Source organism: Gorilla gorilla, chromosome 16 (assembly GCF_029281585.2).
Source record: "Gorilla gorilla gorilla isolate KB3781 chromosome 16, NHGRI_mGorGor1-v2.1_pri, whole genome shotgun sequence".
Classification (NCBI taxonomy): domain Eukaryota; kingdom Metazoa; phylum Chordata; class Mammalia; order Primates; family Hominidae; genus Gorilla; species Gorilla gorilla.
Window position 1 is genome coordinate 102,253,851 of NC_073240.2, and position 16,198 is coordinate 102,270,048.

The window sequence follows — 16,198 nt, forward strand, 5'->3', positions numbered from 1 at the left end:
CTCTGTTTTTAATTAAAGTCGCATTCCGCAGTACGGGGCGTTAGGACTTCAGCATATGTTTTTGGAGGGACACACTGCAACCCGTCACACCATCCTTGCTGCCTTCACTTCATTGCTTTTGGCCTGGATCCACCTGCCATGGGCCATCTTAGATGCCAGGTAGACGGCCAGTGAAGGTACAGTGTCCTTCTCATCCTCCCGTTTTAAATGCCTCCTTTCTCCTTAAGAGCTTGTCTCTACCAGAGTGCAGGGACTTGAGAAGCAGGTGTTTAGAAAACCCACAATGAGTATTTCTCCTGGGAGCAGAGATGAGGCACAGTTTGTTTGGTTCTGTTGTGGCCTTTACATGCACAAGGATGCTGGGACAGAGCTGCTGTCTGTGGTGTTTCCAGTTCTGTGTCACTGAATCCCTGTCACTCAGGGCCCCTTCTGATGATCTGAGTTCCCAGAGTTCTCTGGGAACCTGTAGCCTTGAAATTCACCTTCAGCTTGTGGGCGTCAGTGCACAGACCCTCTCGGCAGCCATAGTCTCTTCTCTACTATAATCACTGGCATCATGCAGATAACCTGGGATGAGCCTTCAGATGCCATTTCTGGGCCTGCTGCTCTGAGCATCTTTGTTTTCAGGGCTTCTTTTGGCATGTTCTCCAGGCCTTTGAGTGAGTCTCTCCATTTTAGATTAGGTTCATTGATTTTGCAGCTCCTTTGGCTGTTCAGTTGTTCTTATTGTTACTTCTGCGTTTCAGAATGTGGCTCTTGTCTTACTGGCTGGTTCAACAAGGACAAGGCACCGTCCCAGGAATCTTTGCTTAACTGCAGAAAGAAAGACTTGGGGTTTGTATGGGCCAAGAATTGAGAAGTTCAAGAACTTTCTGTGTGCTTCCCCCCATTGTAACATGTGTGTCTTCATTGAATAGATACCTATTAACTGCTTTTACTGTGGTGTGCCCTTTTGTCACTGAGCCATAGTCTGTGCCCTGAAGGGATCTATGGTTTCTAGGGGGGAAGATTCTTACTCATGAGCCATAAGCAAAATACTGACCAACTGACAGGAACAAGGAGCTGCAGACACAGGAAGAGCTATGAATTCTGCTGTGGGGTCAGTGAGACCTAGCAAGGAGCTAACATTACAACGTCACTCCGGCAAGGCTGCTCTTGACCCCACAGAATCGTACAGAGGCACACCTGTGTGCATATGTCACGGGGCCAGGAATCCTTTTCGGAGTCTGCCCTGGGCTGGGGTGCCAGCCACATCTGCTGAGGTTCAAACCAGGCTAAAAGCTTTGTAGATGCCAGCTCTTCATTGAACAATTTTTTTCTTCAACTAATAGGTTTGCACTGATATAAAAACATAAGAGATGTCATTGTGGGGCAATGCCTCATTCACTGTGACAATTTTATGGCTAACATCTCCAAGAAGCATCATGTGAAGGTGTCTAGCACCCTCCTGAACAGCAGCTTCCATCACCAGATGAGATCTTTCTTACACATCAGTCTCTAATGAACCAGTTGCCCTTAAATACACCTAATCCTTCTTGAAAGCAATCCAAGTCACCACCACTGCCGTGGAAAACAAGTTTCTGAAATCATTGCACTGAGCCTTCTCGAGAAAGTGGTACTTCTTTTACTTGGACTGAAATTTAAAGGGCTCATGCTTGAAAAACCAACATGAACACATTCTCCACCTGTTTGTGATGGGGTGGGTGGAGCTTAACCACTGCTGTGTTGAATTGATGGCTTCTCCTTAACCAGCTGTCTTTGATTTTGTAGTTTAGCCTTCATGGATAGGATTATATAATTGCTGGCTTTGCTCTCTCGGAATCTTGTTTATTGTGATTCTGCCTGGACTAGACACAAATACATAATGAGGGCTAATGAGAGCTTCAGGGCTGGAAGAGCTAGGTTTTAATGTCAAGTGCATGAACATCTTTTTATTTATTTATTTTTTATTTTGAGATGGAATCTGGCTCTGTCACCCAGGTTGGAGTGCAGGGGTGCAATCTCAGCTCACTGCAACTTCCATCTCCCGGGTTCAAGTGATTCTGCCTCAGCCTCCCAAGTAGCTGGGACTACAGGTGTGCACCACCTCACCTGGTTATTTTTTCATATTTTTAGTAGAGACAGGGTTTCACCATGTTGTCCAGGCTGATCGTGAACTCCTGACTTCAAGTGATCCACCTGCCTCGGCCTCCCAAAGTTCTGGGATTACAGGCATGAGCCACCGTGCCCAGCCCTGGACAACTTTTTTAACTGTGCATTTTTTCTCGTTTCTCTCTGCCACTTTGTGGACACCTGGGCACCCTGTAATGTCTGTGCTTGAACAAGAAAATAACTTTTGTAAATCAGTTTTCAGACTAGCCCCAGACCAGGTAGAAATTGCACAGGTTTTTCAACCTCCATCCAGCCCAGAAACCATTTCCAAGCATGTCTATTTTCCGAGTGTCAACATTTTTGCAGACTTCTGCTTTTTACCACTTCCCTCCCAGCTTGAGTTTATCAGATGTCAGTCCTGCAGAAGCACAGTGGGTATGTGCCTACAGAGAGCTCTGGGAACTGGCGACATCTGCTTTCTCCTCTTTCTCATGTTGAGGGAAATCAGTGGTACACACAGCCACTTACTTCTTACTGATGATTTTCTTCTGATAAAGCAATACCCCCAGAGGAAGCACAGGAGGTTTCCCTACAAGCGTTCTTTCTTGGCTGGGTGGTCAGCATCACATGCTGTTTGAGTCCACGAAGGTCAGGAAACCCTTGAGTTAGGGCAGCCGGATGGGCACACGTACACACCCATGCACACCCTGCACAAAGACATGCACAACCCACACACACACTTGGCACACCTCTTCCCTCTGAACCATAAGCCACTTGAGTGTCGGTTCTGTCTGCAGCTTCTGCATCTTCATATCCACCCCAGTGCCTGGCAGAACGGTTTACACATAGCAATACTCAAGAAAGTGTTGCTGAACATACGGACACAAGTTCAAGACAGCATCCCTGTTACAGCATAGTAACATGTGCACTTGTTCGGGGGAGGATGGGGATCCTTGACCCGGGGCTTGCAGGAGGAATGGGATTTGGATGAGAGGGAGGGGACTGTGAATTCCAGGAGAGAGTAAATGGAGTAGGGCGCAGAGGTGAGAAGGGTTGTGTCTCTCCTTCATCATGCTCACAGCACACAGCGTGAACAGAGACCAGCCTCACTGCAGAATCTCAGCCGCTTTACTGACCTCACGCTACCACCACTGCTTTTTACCACTTCCCTCCTGGCTTGAGTTTATTGGATATCAGTCCTGCAGAAACACGTGGGTGTAAGCCTAGGAAGAGCTCTGGGAACAGGCAACATCTGCTTTCTCCAAGAGGAAAAAGGAGGTCCACTCTAAGGGTGTATGCAAAGACCCTCTGTATTAGTCTGTTTTTACACTGCTGATAAAAACGTACTTGAGACTGGGTAATTTATAAGAAAAAGAGGTTTAATGGACTCACAGTTCCACATGGCTGGGGAGGCCTCACAATCATGGCAGAAGGTGAAAGACACGTCTTACATGGCAGCAGGCAAGAGAGAGAATGAGAGACAAGTGAAAGGGGCTTCCCCTTATAAAACCATCAGATCTCATGAGACTTGTTCACTATCATGAGAACAGTATGGGGGAAACCGCCCCATGATTTAATTATCTTCCACCAGATGCCTCCCACAACACGTAGGAATTATGGGAGCTACCCGTAATTCTCTATCTCATTCAGGATGAGATTTGGGTGGGGACACAGCCAAACCATATCACCCTCTTAGCTCCAGGCCCAGCCCACCTTGTACTTCCCATGTTGTCCTCCCATCTTGGCCCCTTTGGTCACCATGGTAACCCACATTCCAGTAGGGAGGCAGGGGAGGTCTGCAGCCCCAGAGCACCCCAGCAGCCCCTTGAGCACATGGGCCAGTCAGTTACCAACAGCACGGCTACACCCTTGTGGCCCCCAAAACCCTTCCTACAAATGTCAATGTTGGGCCTACTTTGTGAGCCCTGCAGTTGATTTACGAACAAGCAGTTTCTGCACTTTGATTGGCAGCTTTTCCTTGGCCTCGAATTCCCCTGCCTGGGGAGTGTGCCCCTTCCCCTAATTTCTTTTACCCAGAATAAATGAACCCCACAAATCACTGCCAGTAGGAAGGCAAAGGGCATCGCTATAGATCAGAGGCTGCTCTGGGTGGGCAGGGAGAAGCTATGAAAGAGGCAGGAAGACATAAAGTTGGAAAAGTGGGTTGGAGCCAACTGGGGCTGTGAGGCTGCAAAGGAGGGGCTTTGGATGTTCTGCTCAAGGCGGAGTGGGCTAGGGAAAGCTGAAAGGTCTTGCGCAGACTTTGATATTTCAGGATGATTGATCTGGTAAGAAGTGCACAGAGTGGACAGCTTGCAGGTCTTGGTGGCTTGAATCTCTTCAGCTCACAAACACCGATTCAGTGTCTGCTGCATAGTGGGTATGAGGTGGAGCTGCAGAGGCAGCCAGGCAGGGCTCTGCACTGTGGGGTGTGCAGTCCGGGTTCCGGTTGGCCATGCTGTCTGCCACAGCAAAAGAAATGTGGGCTGAGTCAGTGCCACACAGATCAGTGGAGAGGTTAATACAAAGTGTCTCAAGCTGAACAGAGCCCAAAAAAGTGCTCACCTCCACTGCGGCTTGCCCAGAGTCCATGTGGAGTTAGTTAAGCAGCCTGAGGCTGAGCCCCTGCTCCTTCTGCAGTTCAGGGCTCCAGCCCCAGCTCAGGGGATGTGGAGGAGGTGCTGAGAGGGAGGCTGCCATTGTAAGGACAGCCACACCTAAGCCCTTCCCCAAGGTATTTGTACCATAATTGGGTCATGTTACAGTAATAATTTGATTACTTGCTGTTGTTTTGTTTATTTTATGCTGGTCCCCAGAGTTTTATTTAAAGATTTTCAATAGAGACTTAAGATTTGTTGTCAAAGCCAAAACCATAACCAGCCTCCCCTGCATCTTGCATTTGGCTGCCATTTCAGTTTGGGTACAAACCGTTCAATACAGAAAGACCATAATGGCCACGCAGAGTGAGTGGAGAGGGTTGGATGGCAATCTGGACACCTTGATTCCATGTTCAGCTGTCTGGCCCTTGCCCCTGAGACCTGGGTGTGTCTCTGTGAATCCAGGAAGGAGAGGCAGACAGGCCCTGTGGAGCCTTTTTTGACTTGGCATTGCAAAGTCCACATGGTGACCTTCCTGTCAGCCTGTTGCTGGGCTGACTGTCATGCTTATCCAAAGACTCCTACCCAAAGGCCACTATACTTTGCAAGACGACCACCGGAAAAAATATTGGGACAAGAACTGACCTAGGCATCCTCTGATCCAAGCCACTTATTTAACAGATTAAAAACAATGATAATGGAATGAAGAGTGATACAGTCGTGAATTGTGGATTATGGAAAGATGAGGGAAAAAACCCACTTTGCTGCATTGAATTGGAAGCATCAGAATGCACTCATGTTAAATACAGAGCTGTGGCCCATCAATGGGCTGAAAAGCAGTGACACCCCAGCGGTGATGAGCACACCTCACACCCAGATCTTGGTTTCTAAATACCAATTTTTGCTAAAGTGAATCAAGGCCTGGGCTTAGAAAGTACAAGAGGAGACTGGAAGATCTTGTTTTGCCGGGAAGTAAGGAGGTGCCCCAAAATTGATAGCGATATGTCACAGGAACACAGGGGGCTCTCTCCCACCCAAATGGGGCTCCCCCTGGACAAACTGGGGATGACTTGGGCATCAAAAAAATAATGATACTTGGGAAAAAAAAGAATCCAAGAGTCCCTAGTGATACTTAAAGAGGTGAGGAGGCAATGCTTTTCTGTACAGAAGAATGCCAGGTAATACATGTAGAAAGAAAGGTAGCTTTAGCAAAACTTTCTCATTGCAACCACTATCGTACTAATTGATTCAGGCCAGGATCAGCAACGGAGGCTAAACCCACGGGGCAAAAGGATGTAGAAACACAGAATTGTCACATAGTCTCAGAATATCACCCCATAGATTGTGTACTAATTACAAAGGGTATAATGTTAACCTTTACAAAGGAGGGACTGATAGACACCACCTTAACCATGAGACCAAACAGGGCACCACCTGTAGCAGGAACACCTAATATCAGGTGCCTCAGGTGGGATTTAGTGGGAACCACTCAACTAGACTCTAAGGTTGTTGCCCAAAATAGCTAACTTTAATCTAAACTTTAGGAAAAACTTGAGTAAATTCAGATTATGGGATATTCTATAAGACAAGCAGTGAAACACACCAGCATCTGCCCCCGATGAAGAGGCTAAAAGTTGCAGGACTTAATGTAACGACAATGTGAAAAAAAAAAAAAAAGCATTAAAAGGTGTGAAGACTCTTCCAGATGAAAGAAAAGTAAAGAAACATACAGTGTAATGCAGTGTGGGATTGCAATGTCATGCAATTGTCATGGGATCCCAGATCAGGACACAAAATAGTTATAAACCACATTTCTGGGATAATTGAGAATATTCTAACGTGGGCTGTGAACTTAATAATATCGTATTGATGTTACACTTATTGAAAATGATAATTATACGGCTGTCGTGTAGAAAAATATTATTGTTCTTCAGGGATACATGCTGAAGTACTTACGGGTGAAGCATCACGATGTATAATTTACTGGCCAATGATTCATCAAAACATAAAAAGCGTGTGTATTTGTGTGGAGAAAGAGGGGCAAAAGCCTATGTGACAGCGTTTTAACAATCAGTGAGTCGAGGTGGAGAGTGCACAGGTATTCACTGTGTCCTAGTGCAACTTTTCTGAAATTTAAAAAAATTTTCAAAATTAAAATGTAGGGAGTAAAATAGTAACAATCAAACAGGCCCAGGGCAATTGAGTGACTTGTCTTAAAAAATCAGCTCAGAATCTACCCTCCTGACCTAAGATCCAGTGCCGCCCTTCCCTTTTCATCCCTGTGAACAGAGAGACAGACAGACAGAGCGACAGAGTCCCTCATTCCTCCGGTTCAAAGACCGGAGCGTTGAGGGGGCGTAGACCCAGTGTTTCCAAACTCCCGGAGTGGGCGGAGGGGGAGCTAAAGACAGGCGCTCATCGCCATCTGGTGGCCAAATAAGGATGCCTGTCACCTGCCGCCAATTTTTGAGGAATTTATCCCACGTTATTGGGACCTTTCTCGTAGCCTCTGCTTGTTACATTTTCCCATTTGCGAAGCACTAATTTTTGTTCATATTTCTGCTCCTCTAATTTTCCAATACGGATTTCCAGTTGCTTCGAAGAAACAGACCCAAAAGCAGATTTCTTCTCCCCAGAAACCTGATTGAGCCCAATATTCTTCGGTAATCAAGAAGAAAGAGCAAAGTCGTGCTCCGATATATTTCGCCAGGTCCCTTTGACCACCCCATGCCAGAAAACCGCTGGCCCTTCTGACTCCCTCTTGCGGAAATAAAGGAAGACCAATGAGAAATCAGAGGAGCAAAGACATTTTGTTCAGCAGGACTTCAACAGCAAGAGCGTCAGCCACCATGACTTGCGTGTGGCAGAGACCCACAGGCTGGCAGAGGAGTGGGAGCTTTCTAGTGGGACAAAGGGAAGGCCTCCGGTGTCTCCTGCCTGGAGGCCGTTGTCCGGGGAAGCTGGGGGGCCTCGCTGCAGGCTGGGCATCCCATGAGATTGGTGGGGTGCAAAGTTGGCTCTCTCGGGTTGGTCCTAAATGGAAAGTGAGGACAAAAATTAGAGAATCTGTCAATTATTAACCAAGTCCTGGCCATTTTAGACTGACTTTTACGGAAATGATGGTTTAGCTTCCTGGGTTGTTACTAGAGATAAGAAGTGGCTCATGCCTGTAATTGCAGCACTTTGGGAGGCCAAGGTGGGTGGATTGCCTGAGGTCAGGAGTTTGAGACCAGCCTGAGCTTGACGAACATGGTGTAACACCGTCTCTAATAAAAATACAAAAATTAGCCGTGAGTGGTGGTGCAGCTACAGAGGAGGCTGAGGCAGGAGAATCGCTTGAACCCGGGAAGCGGAGGTTGCAGTGAGCCGAGATCGCACCACTGCACTCCAGCCTGAGCAACAGAACAAGACTCCATCTCAAAAAAAAAAAAAAAAAAAAAAAAGAGGCTGGCCTCCTGCAAGAGACTGGCTTCCCGGGCTATTTGCTATAGATAAAGACGTTGGTTTCCTAGGCAGGTCACTGTGGGTCAGAGTTCCATTTTTATATATTGTGTGGCCATCGTCTGTTTGTATCTCAGGCTCACTCTGAAAGCAGCCTGTCCACCAAGCACCCTGGCGCGGCGCAGGCAGCTGCAGGCGGCAGCTCCTCTAATCACAGGAAAGGCGGCGTTGAAGGGAGGTCAGAGACTTGGGTTTGGGAGTCGGCTTTCTTCTCCGGTCTGGGGGAGGCGCCTGGACGCCGCAGCGGTCGCCTCTGCACGTGGACGATTCCGCCGCGCTGCTTCCCTGGGAGCCGCCTCTTAAGGGGCGGCACTGAGCCCACGCCCACCAGCGCCCTCTGGAGGTTGGAGGGTGACTTGCAGGCGCTGTGCACAGATTGCCTGTGAGATGCAGGTGCGGATGGGAACAGGTAGCTCTTCTGCGCCCACCACCGTGGCAGGTGCTGGCGGCCTAGAAGGACATGTGCAGGCCTCTTGGGACCCCGGCTGGAGCAGGCACACAGACGCGCATTTGCATTAACCCTTGCTGTATTCCAAGCCCATGTGGACCCTGAACTCACCCTCCACGTGTGCTTTTCCCTTCTCTCCACCACCAGGCTCTCCGTGTGAAATGGTCTCATCTCAGACTGCCCTGGGTAGACCTAGACTGGCTCATAGACATCTCCTGCCAGATCACGGAGCTCGACCTTTCTGCCAACTGCCTGGCGACCCTCCCCTCGGTTATCCCCTGGGGCCTCATCAATCTCCGGAAGCTGAACCTCTCCGACAACCACCTGGGGGAGCTGCCTGGTGTGCAGTCATCGGACGAGATCATCTGTTCCAGGTGGCTCCCCGGGGTGTGACCAGAGCCGTGTGTGACCCCGCTGTCACCGTGGTGCTCCTGCACATGCTCCCGGGTTGTATTTTGTGGTTTTGGGGGGAAAATGTTCTGGCTAAAATAGGAGAAGGAGTTTTGCCTACCCTTAGGCAAGCCTCCTTTTCAGATTAAAACAGAGAGGTTTAGAGAGATTATTTGTCTGACCCAAGTTTACACAGCTCACCCGGGGACATGCGAATGCTTGCCTGAGATGCTCGTCTTGGTCCTGCCCAGGAATCAGATGAGGGCAGCCAAACCTTCCCACGCTGGTGGATGCAATGGGGCTCTGAGGCACCAGCTTTTACTCTGCCTTCCAGGGAAAGTGGGAAGGGCCTCAGAGAAAGGGTTAACTCTGCAGGACTCTGGCAGCAAGTGGACTGTGCGGGCAGTCCAGGCTTGCTTCTTCTGGAGGCCTTGGAGGGAGACGAGCCTTACCCCTGAGCTTGCATGGAAGGAGGAATGACCTTAGTTGATTTCTTTATTTTTTATTTTTATTTTTTTTTGAGACGGAGTCTCACTCTGCTGCCCAGCTGGAGTGCAGTGGCGTAATCTCGGCTCATGGCAACCTGCAACTCCCTGGTTCAAGCAATTCTTCTGTCTCAGCCTCCCGAGTAACTGGGATTACAGGCACATGCCACCACACCCAGCTAATTTTTGTATTTTTAGTAGAGACGGGGTTTCACCGTGTTGGCCAGGATGGTCTTGACCTCCTGACCTCATGATCCGCCTGCCTCGGCCTCCCAAAGTGCTGAGATTACAGGCATGAGCCACCGCACCTCGCCTGATTTCTTTAGGACACATAACTGCAAGTCCTCATTCCATAAAGGGTTGAATCGATTTTTAAAATGAAAAACGAAGGCTCTAAGTGAAGCAAGAGTCAAGAATGTTGGAAAGAGCTTGGGGTAGGCATTAACCCATGGGACTCCCAAGTGAGAACGGGAAAGAAGCCTGCACACCAGAACTTAAGGAGCAAGTGCCGTCCAAGTGAGGCCCTTCACCTGGGCCAGATGGACAGGTCCAGAAGGTTCAAAGCCCTGCTCTGTGGTCTCAGCAGCTTTCAGGGAACCTACTCATTTTGCTATTACATGCCTGCGAAGGATTCGAATCCCTGTTGGTCAGTGGGGCCAGGGCCCACCGATGAGAGATTTGTCTTTATCTACACAGGACACAGTAAGAGTTCTTCAAAAGAATTAAAAATCATATGCACTACATTTTCAATGCACACTCTTTAACCTTGCACGGGGAGAAAAAGAAAAAAAAATACACCTCTTGGTTTATAGAAAAATATGTAAATTTGGTGTTTTCCCTCTTTATTCTGATGCCTGCCTTCCTTCTTCTCCATCGCAGGCTACTTGAAATTGACATTTCCAGCAACAAGTTGTCCCACCTCCCTCCTGGATTCTTGCACCTCTCAAAACTTCAAAAACTGACAGCTTCAAAAAATTGTTTAGAAAAATTGTTCGAAGAAGAAAATGGTATGTTTTCTCATCAACCTGAGTGAATTATTCATTTTCTTCTTGGTAGGGATATTTTGACCAATTCATACTTTGTGTCTTTTTTTTTTTTTTTTTTTTTTTTTTAGCCACTAACTGGATAGGTTTACGGAAGCTACAGGAACTTGACATATCTGACAATAAATTGACAGAACTCCCCGCCCTGTTCCTTCACTCTTTCAAGTCCCTCAACTCTCTGAATGTCTCCAGAAACAATCTGAAGGTGTTTCCAGATCCCTGGGCCTGCCCTTTGGTGAGTATCACACCAAAAGTCATGAAAGCCACAGTCAACTCTGCCTCTCAGCTGGCCTCAGAGAGCCCTCAGGTGCATTACGTCAGTTCATCCCCTCGGCAGCCAAGCCGGGTAGAAGGACCCGGTTCCCACATTGTAAGCATCGTTGCTCAGCATACAGCGAGGCTAAGTGTCCCAGGCAGATGACTCACCTGAAAGCCAGCCTGCCTGGCTCTGGGTTCAAGAGCCACCCAGCAACACCCACAGAACTTTACCCAGGGACAGCTTTCACCCTGGCACAGGACGACTCATGCCTGAAAAAAGGAGGGTTCAGTTCTTTTAGGACAACTATCACATAACAGTAAGAAATCAGGCCGGGCGCTGTGGCTCATGCCTGTAATCCCAGCACTTTGGGAGGCCAGGGTGGGTGGATCACAAGGTCAGGAGATTGAGACCATCCTGGCCAACATGGTGAAACCCCATCTCTACTAAAATTAAAAAAAAAAAAAAAAATAGCTGGGCGTGGTGGCACGTGGCTGTAGTCCCAGCTACGCAGGAGGCTGAGGCCAGGGAATTGCTTTTACCAGGGAGGCAGAGGTTGCAGTGAGCCAAGATTGCACCATTGCACTCCAGTCTGGTGACAGAGCAAGACTCTGTCTCAAAAAAAAAAAAAAAAAAAAGCATCAATCTGCACTCATAGCACTGCTGATTAAATGCTGTTTTTGCATCTGGGAAATTTTGCTTGTTAAAACAGATGGAATAGCATGAAGAGTGTGTGTGTGTGTGTGTGCATGTCTGTGTGTGTTATGGCTGTTGGTTTTAAACCAGGAAACTCTTCATCACTGGCATTAACATTCCTAGTTTGGCCATTCGTGTAGGGGAAACCAGCTTCTCTCTCCAGTGTGGTCCTGAATTGTCCCATTATTTCCAAGGACAATGGGCCAGATGTTCTGGAATGAAGGAAAAAGACCATGAGCTCCCCCAGGAAACCCCATTCCTGTCCCTTCCTTGGAGTAGGGGCGGGAGGACAAGGACAGTGAGGGTGTGCAGCCTTCCAGCAACACTCAGTCACCTTCATTACAGGACATTATTGTAATGGTCCATTTTTAACATCAAATTTGGAAACAGTCTCACAGGCACCACTGCATTTAAAGGGCCAACTAATATACATTTTTTTTCTCGTCAATCTCTTAGAAATGTTGTAAAGCTTCCAGAAATGCCCTGGAATGTCTGCCAGACAAAATGGCTGTCTTTTGGAAAAATCACCTGAAGGATGTGGATTTCTCAGAAAACACACTCAAAGAAGTTCCCCTGGGACTTTTCCAGCTTGATGTAAGCCTAATAGCCCTTCTTTCTCATTTTCGGCTTTTGAGAGAAAATTGCTCCGTGTTGCAGTGAAATGTATGTGCTTTTCCTGAGCTTCTGAGATAAATATAAGGGGAAAAGGTGAAGAAAAAGTTCAGCTATCAAAAATATGCATGGCCACGAACAGCGATGAGGGTGGAATGTGGACAGCAGAAGCAGCTGTGTCAGGTGGTGGTGGGGTTATGGTTCGTATCCCTCGGGACTTTCTTTAAGTCCACGGCCTGCCCATATATGAGGCTGAGTGGACACTGAGAGCTCCAGGAAGGGCCTTTCCACGGAGCCCTGTGTGCCTACCCCAGAATACGGGTATCTTCTCGCTTTAGGTTGTTTTTGGTGGTTGGCGGGTCCTTAGGCAGACAGGCCGTGGATCACACTCATTGCTTGGAGCTCAGGGCCAACCCCAGAAGGGGCCCCATCAGTGCCTGCTAAAGGCATCAGGGCAGCCTCACCAGGGGCCCTGTGGTGGACCCCCAGGCAGAGTGCCCAGGCCACCCTGCACAGGCTTCAGCCCCCGGTCCTGCCAGGCCACTGCCAGGACCCCCACGGGCACTCCTCCAAGGCCTGGTGCAGCCTCTTGTGTGCGGCGACCCCCACAAGGCAGCGAAGGCCCCTTCAGCACGTGTATCCTCAGAGAGGACGGGCTATCATGTCCTAGGCTCCTGACAAGCACAAGGCAAAGCCAGGGAACCAGGGACAGGACTCACGCTTCTCAGAAGAAAGGAGCCACGCGGGGGTGCCCGGGGGGGTCCCACATCATACTCCTCGCAGGGTACTCCTGGCCTTCAGGCCTTGTCCACAGCCCTTGGGCCCCTGTTCTGAGTCTGTCTTCTCGTATTTCACACCAACAACTAGCAGGCTTGGATTTTTGGCTTCCCCCAAAGCCCAGAAGCAGCAAATCAGGAGAGGCAGAGCCTTGTCCAGAGCTTCACTGTGGGCCTGCAGGGAATGTGTCCGCTCAAGGTCTCCTTCTCCACACTGGGAAGGGGTGGGTGGGTATGTGGGGGCTTGGGGGGCCCTGAGGCCTGGCACATGGCAGGGTCTCCATAGAATTTCAGCAGTTGGGGGCTGGCTGCAGCGGTTGTGATGGTGGGCGGTGGCGTGAGCCCCTTCAACAAGGAAGGAGACGGAAGCACCAGAAGGAGAGAATTTAATGTGGGGCAGCAAACAGCCTGTGGCCCTCCTGAGGCCACCCTGGTTGTGGGCGGGATAGTTGGTGGCTGTGGTGATGTCCTCAAGCAGGGAGATAGCATGTCTAAGGTACTCCTGCAAAGTAAAACGTGGGCCAGGCATGATGGCTCAGACCTGGGCACGGTGACTCAGAACTGTACTCCCAGCACTTTGCGAGGCCAAAATGGGGGGATTGCTTGAGGCCAGGAGTTTGAGGCTGTAGCAAGCTGTGATCACACCGCTGCACTCCAGCCTAAGAAACAGAGCGAGACCCTATCTCTAAAAAAGTAAATAAATAAAAAGAATAACAAAAAAGAACAAAACATGTTACAGGTGCAAGGTAGCCCCTCATCCCCCTTGGTGACTGGGTTCCCTGCAGGGTCTGTTTGCAGTAGGGCTGAGGGAGGGCTACCCACGTGGGGCACCCCAGACATGCTGATAATCCTGAGGGGCCCAGCTTGGGACTGTGTCGGCTAGCAGAGGGCATGCGGCCAGGGCAGTTACCCTTGGTGGCACTGCCACCCCGTCCCCAGACCTGGGCTGGCCCAGGAGGCCACCCACTGGGAGGCAGCAGACACCAGCCCTGTACTGCATGCCCCATGCCACCCCCACCAGCCGTGACTCGTTGTCCTCCAAACCATCAGAGTCTGGCACTTTCCCCAGAGAGACACACCGGTAATCAGTACTCTTAAGGATCCTTAATGCTGACAGCTGCTTGGGCTCCTTTCACTCTAGAATAATTGCCTCTCACTGCCTTTGAGGGAGGAGCTCCTGTAGATAGATGGCCCCGTCGCACTGTATGATATCATTTCATGAGTTTGAAGAGGCTGCTGGGCCCCACGCAGCTGGGATCTGCATGAAGGAAAATTGGTTGGAATCGTTTGACTGCGCGTGGTTGGGAACTGACTGGCTCTTCAGTCTCCCCTCCCTTCTTGTATCTGATGCTATCTTAGCTTCTCTCTCCCTCCCTCTCTCTCTCAGGCCCTCATGTTCTTGAGGTTACAGGGGAACCAGCTGGTGGCACTTCCACCTCAAGAGAAGTGGACCTGCAGGCAGCTCAAAACCCTGGATCTCTCCAGAAACCAACTTGGCAAGTAAGCGGGGGCCTCTCCTCCCTGGCCAGTTCCAAAGCGTGTGTGGGGCCACGGTCGAGCAGGTCCTCTGAATGGTGGCATGTGAGTCTGCGAGGGCTGCTGAGCCTCCGGCTGGGGGCTTAACAACAGAAATCACTGCCTCACAGCCCTGGGGGCTGAAGTCCGAGGTGAGGGCGCGGGCAGGCCTGGTTGGTTTCTCCTGAGGCCCCTCTCCTTAGCTTGCAGATGCCGTCTTCTCCCTGTGTCCTGGTGCGGTCAGGCCTCTGTTCATGTCTGTGACCTAATCTCCTCTTCTTATAAGGACACCAGTCGGATTGGATTAGAGTCCATCCTAATGACCTCATTTTAACTTAGTTACCTCCTTAACAGCCCTGTTTCCAAATACAGTCACATTCTGAGGAATTGGAGGTTAGAGCTTCGACACAGGAATGTGGGGGGAAACAGCCCCTAATGGTGTCCTCTCATTTCTAATTTCTAGTCTGCTGGAGAAGCTTGTCTCTCACTTCAGCCCAAACTGTAATTCTGTTCAAAAGTCTCTGCTGATCACTAACTGAAATGGACGTGGAATTGAATAAAAGCACCCAGCCCCAAAGCCTTCCAATAGGTAGAGAGCCGGGATGAGCCCAGCCAGCCTCTGGAGACCAGCCACCCCCGTTCATTTGTAGAAGGCCACTTCTGCAGTATCACGGTGGAACTTGCACCCCAAAGAGGACCTCTGCGGGGAGGGGTGGGGGCAGTGAAAAAGGCAGCCGCCACTGCTGCGTGCGCCCCTGCCAGGCCCTGAAGAGTTAGTTGCACATGAATTGCTCCCTATCTCCGTGGCTTGGCAGTATAACATCACAGCCAAAAGTAATGTTTTTGTCGTGCTGTCCTCAAATTTTGTCTCTCTTTCCTCCCCCCAGAAATGAAGATGGGCTGAAAACAAAGCGTATTGCCTTTTTCACCACCAGAGGTCGCCAGCGCTCCGGGACTGAGGCAGGTGTGTGTGGGTTGGGAGACGGTGTTCCCAGATGAGACAGCCGGGGTAGCCTGGTTCCTGCTCCACCAAAGTGGGGATCGCCCTTATCTTGGGCCTTCCTCTTCAATGCCCTGTTGCAATGCCACAGATGTCCATGTTCAAATGAAAACCCTGCACATGAGCTGCGCCCATTCTTTCTGTCCCACGTGTGACACGCAAGTATCCTCAAGCCCCACTCTCCTGCGTGGAGGCCAGTGATGCCAGCAGCTAACATGCGCAGCTGATCTACACACCAGGCAGTGCCCTAGGCAGGTTTCGTATGTGAGAGTCTCTCATCCTCACAACGTGAGGTATGGGCCACATTTCCCCATTTTGCACGTGGGGAGACTGAGGCTCCCAGGGTGTCTGAGCTCGGCTGCCACACCAAAATACCATCGACCGAGTGCTTCAGCAGCAGACACTTATTTTCTCACAGTTCTGGAAGCTGGATATCTGAGAGGAGGGTGCCAGCACTGTCAGGGGCTTGCGAGGGCCTTCTTCCTGGCATCCTTCTCTCTGTGTCCTGAGATAGTGAAGAGAGCGAGGACTCTGGTCTTCCTTCCTCTTCTTTTTTTTTTTTTTTTTTTTTTCTTGAGACTGAGTCTCACTCTGTCGCCCAGGCTGGAGTGCAGTGGCACGATCTTGGCTCCCTGCAACCTCCGCTTCCCAGGTTCAAGCTATTCTCCTTCTTCAGCCTCCTGAGTAGCTGGGATTACAGGCATGTGCCACCATGCCTGGCTAATTTTTGTATTTTTGGAGATGAGCCACTGTGCCTGGCCGTTCTTCCTATAAGAACGTTAATCTCA

At 49.7% G+C, this 16,198-nt stretch overlaps 1 protein-coding gene across 2 annotated transcripts in view; it reads left to right on the top strand.

Moving 5' to 3' along the window:
• LRRK1 (leucine rich repeat kinase 1) overlaps positions 1–16,198 on the top strand; it is a 151,884-nt gene that overhangs the window by 82,239 nt on the left and 53,447 nt on the right. For both annotated transcript variants that reach the window (XM_019011009.4, XM_055364234.2), the window contains 6 exons: positions 8,785–9,011; positions 10,392–10,519; positions 10,627–10,790; positions 11,964–12,101; positions 14,283–14,395; positions 15,298–15,374. In XM_019011009.4, coding sequence (XP_018866554.2) covers positions 8,785–9,011; positions 10,392–10,519; positions 10,627–10,790; positions 11,964–12,101; positions 14,283–14,395; positions 15,298–15,374 — 847 coding nt within the window. The remainder of the gene's footprint in view (positions 1–8,784; positions 9,012–10,391; positions 10,520–10,626; positions 10,791–11,963; positions 12,102–14,282; positions 14,396–15,297; positions 15,375–16,198) is intronic.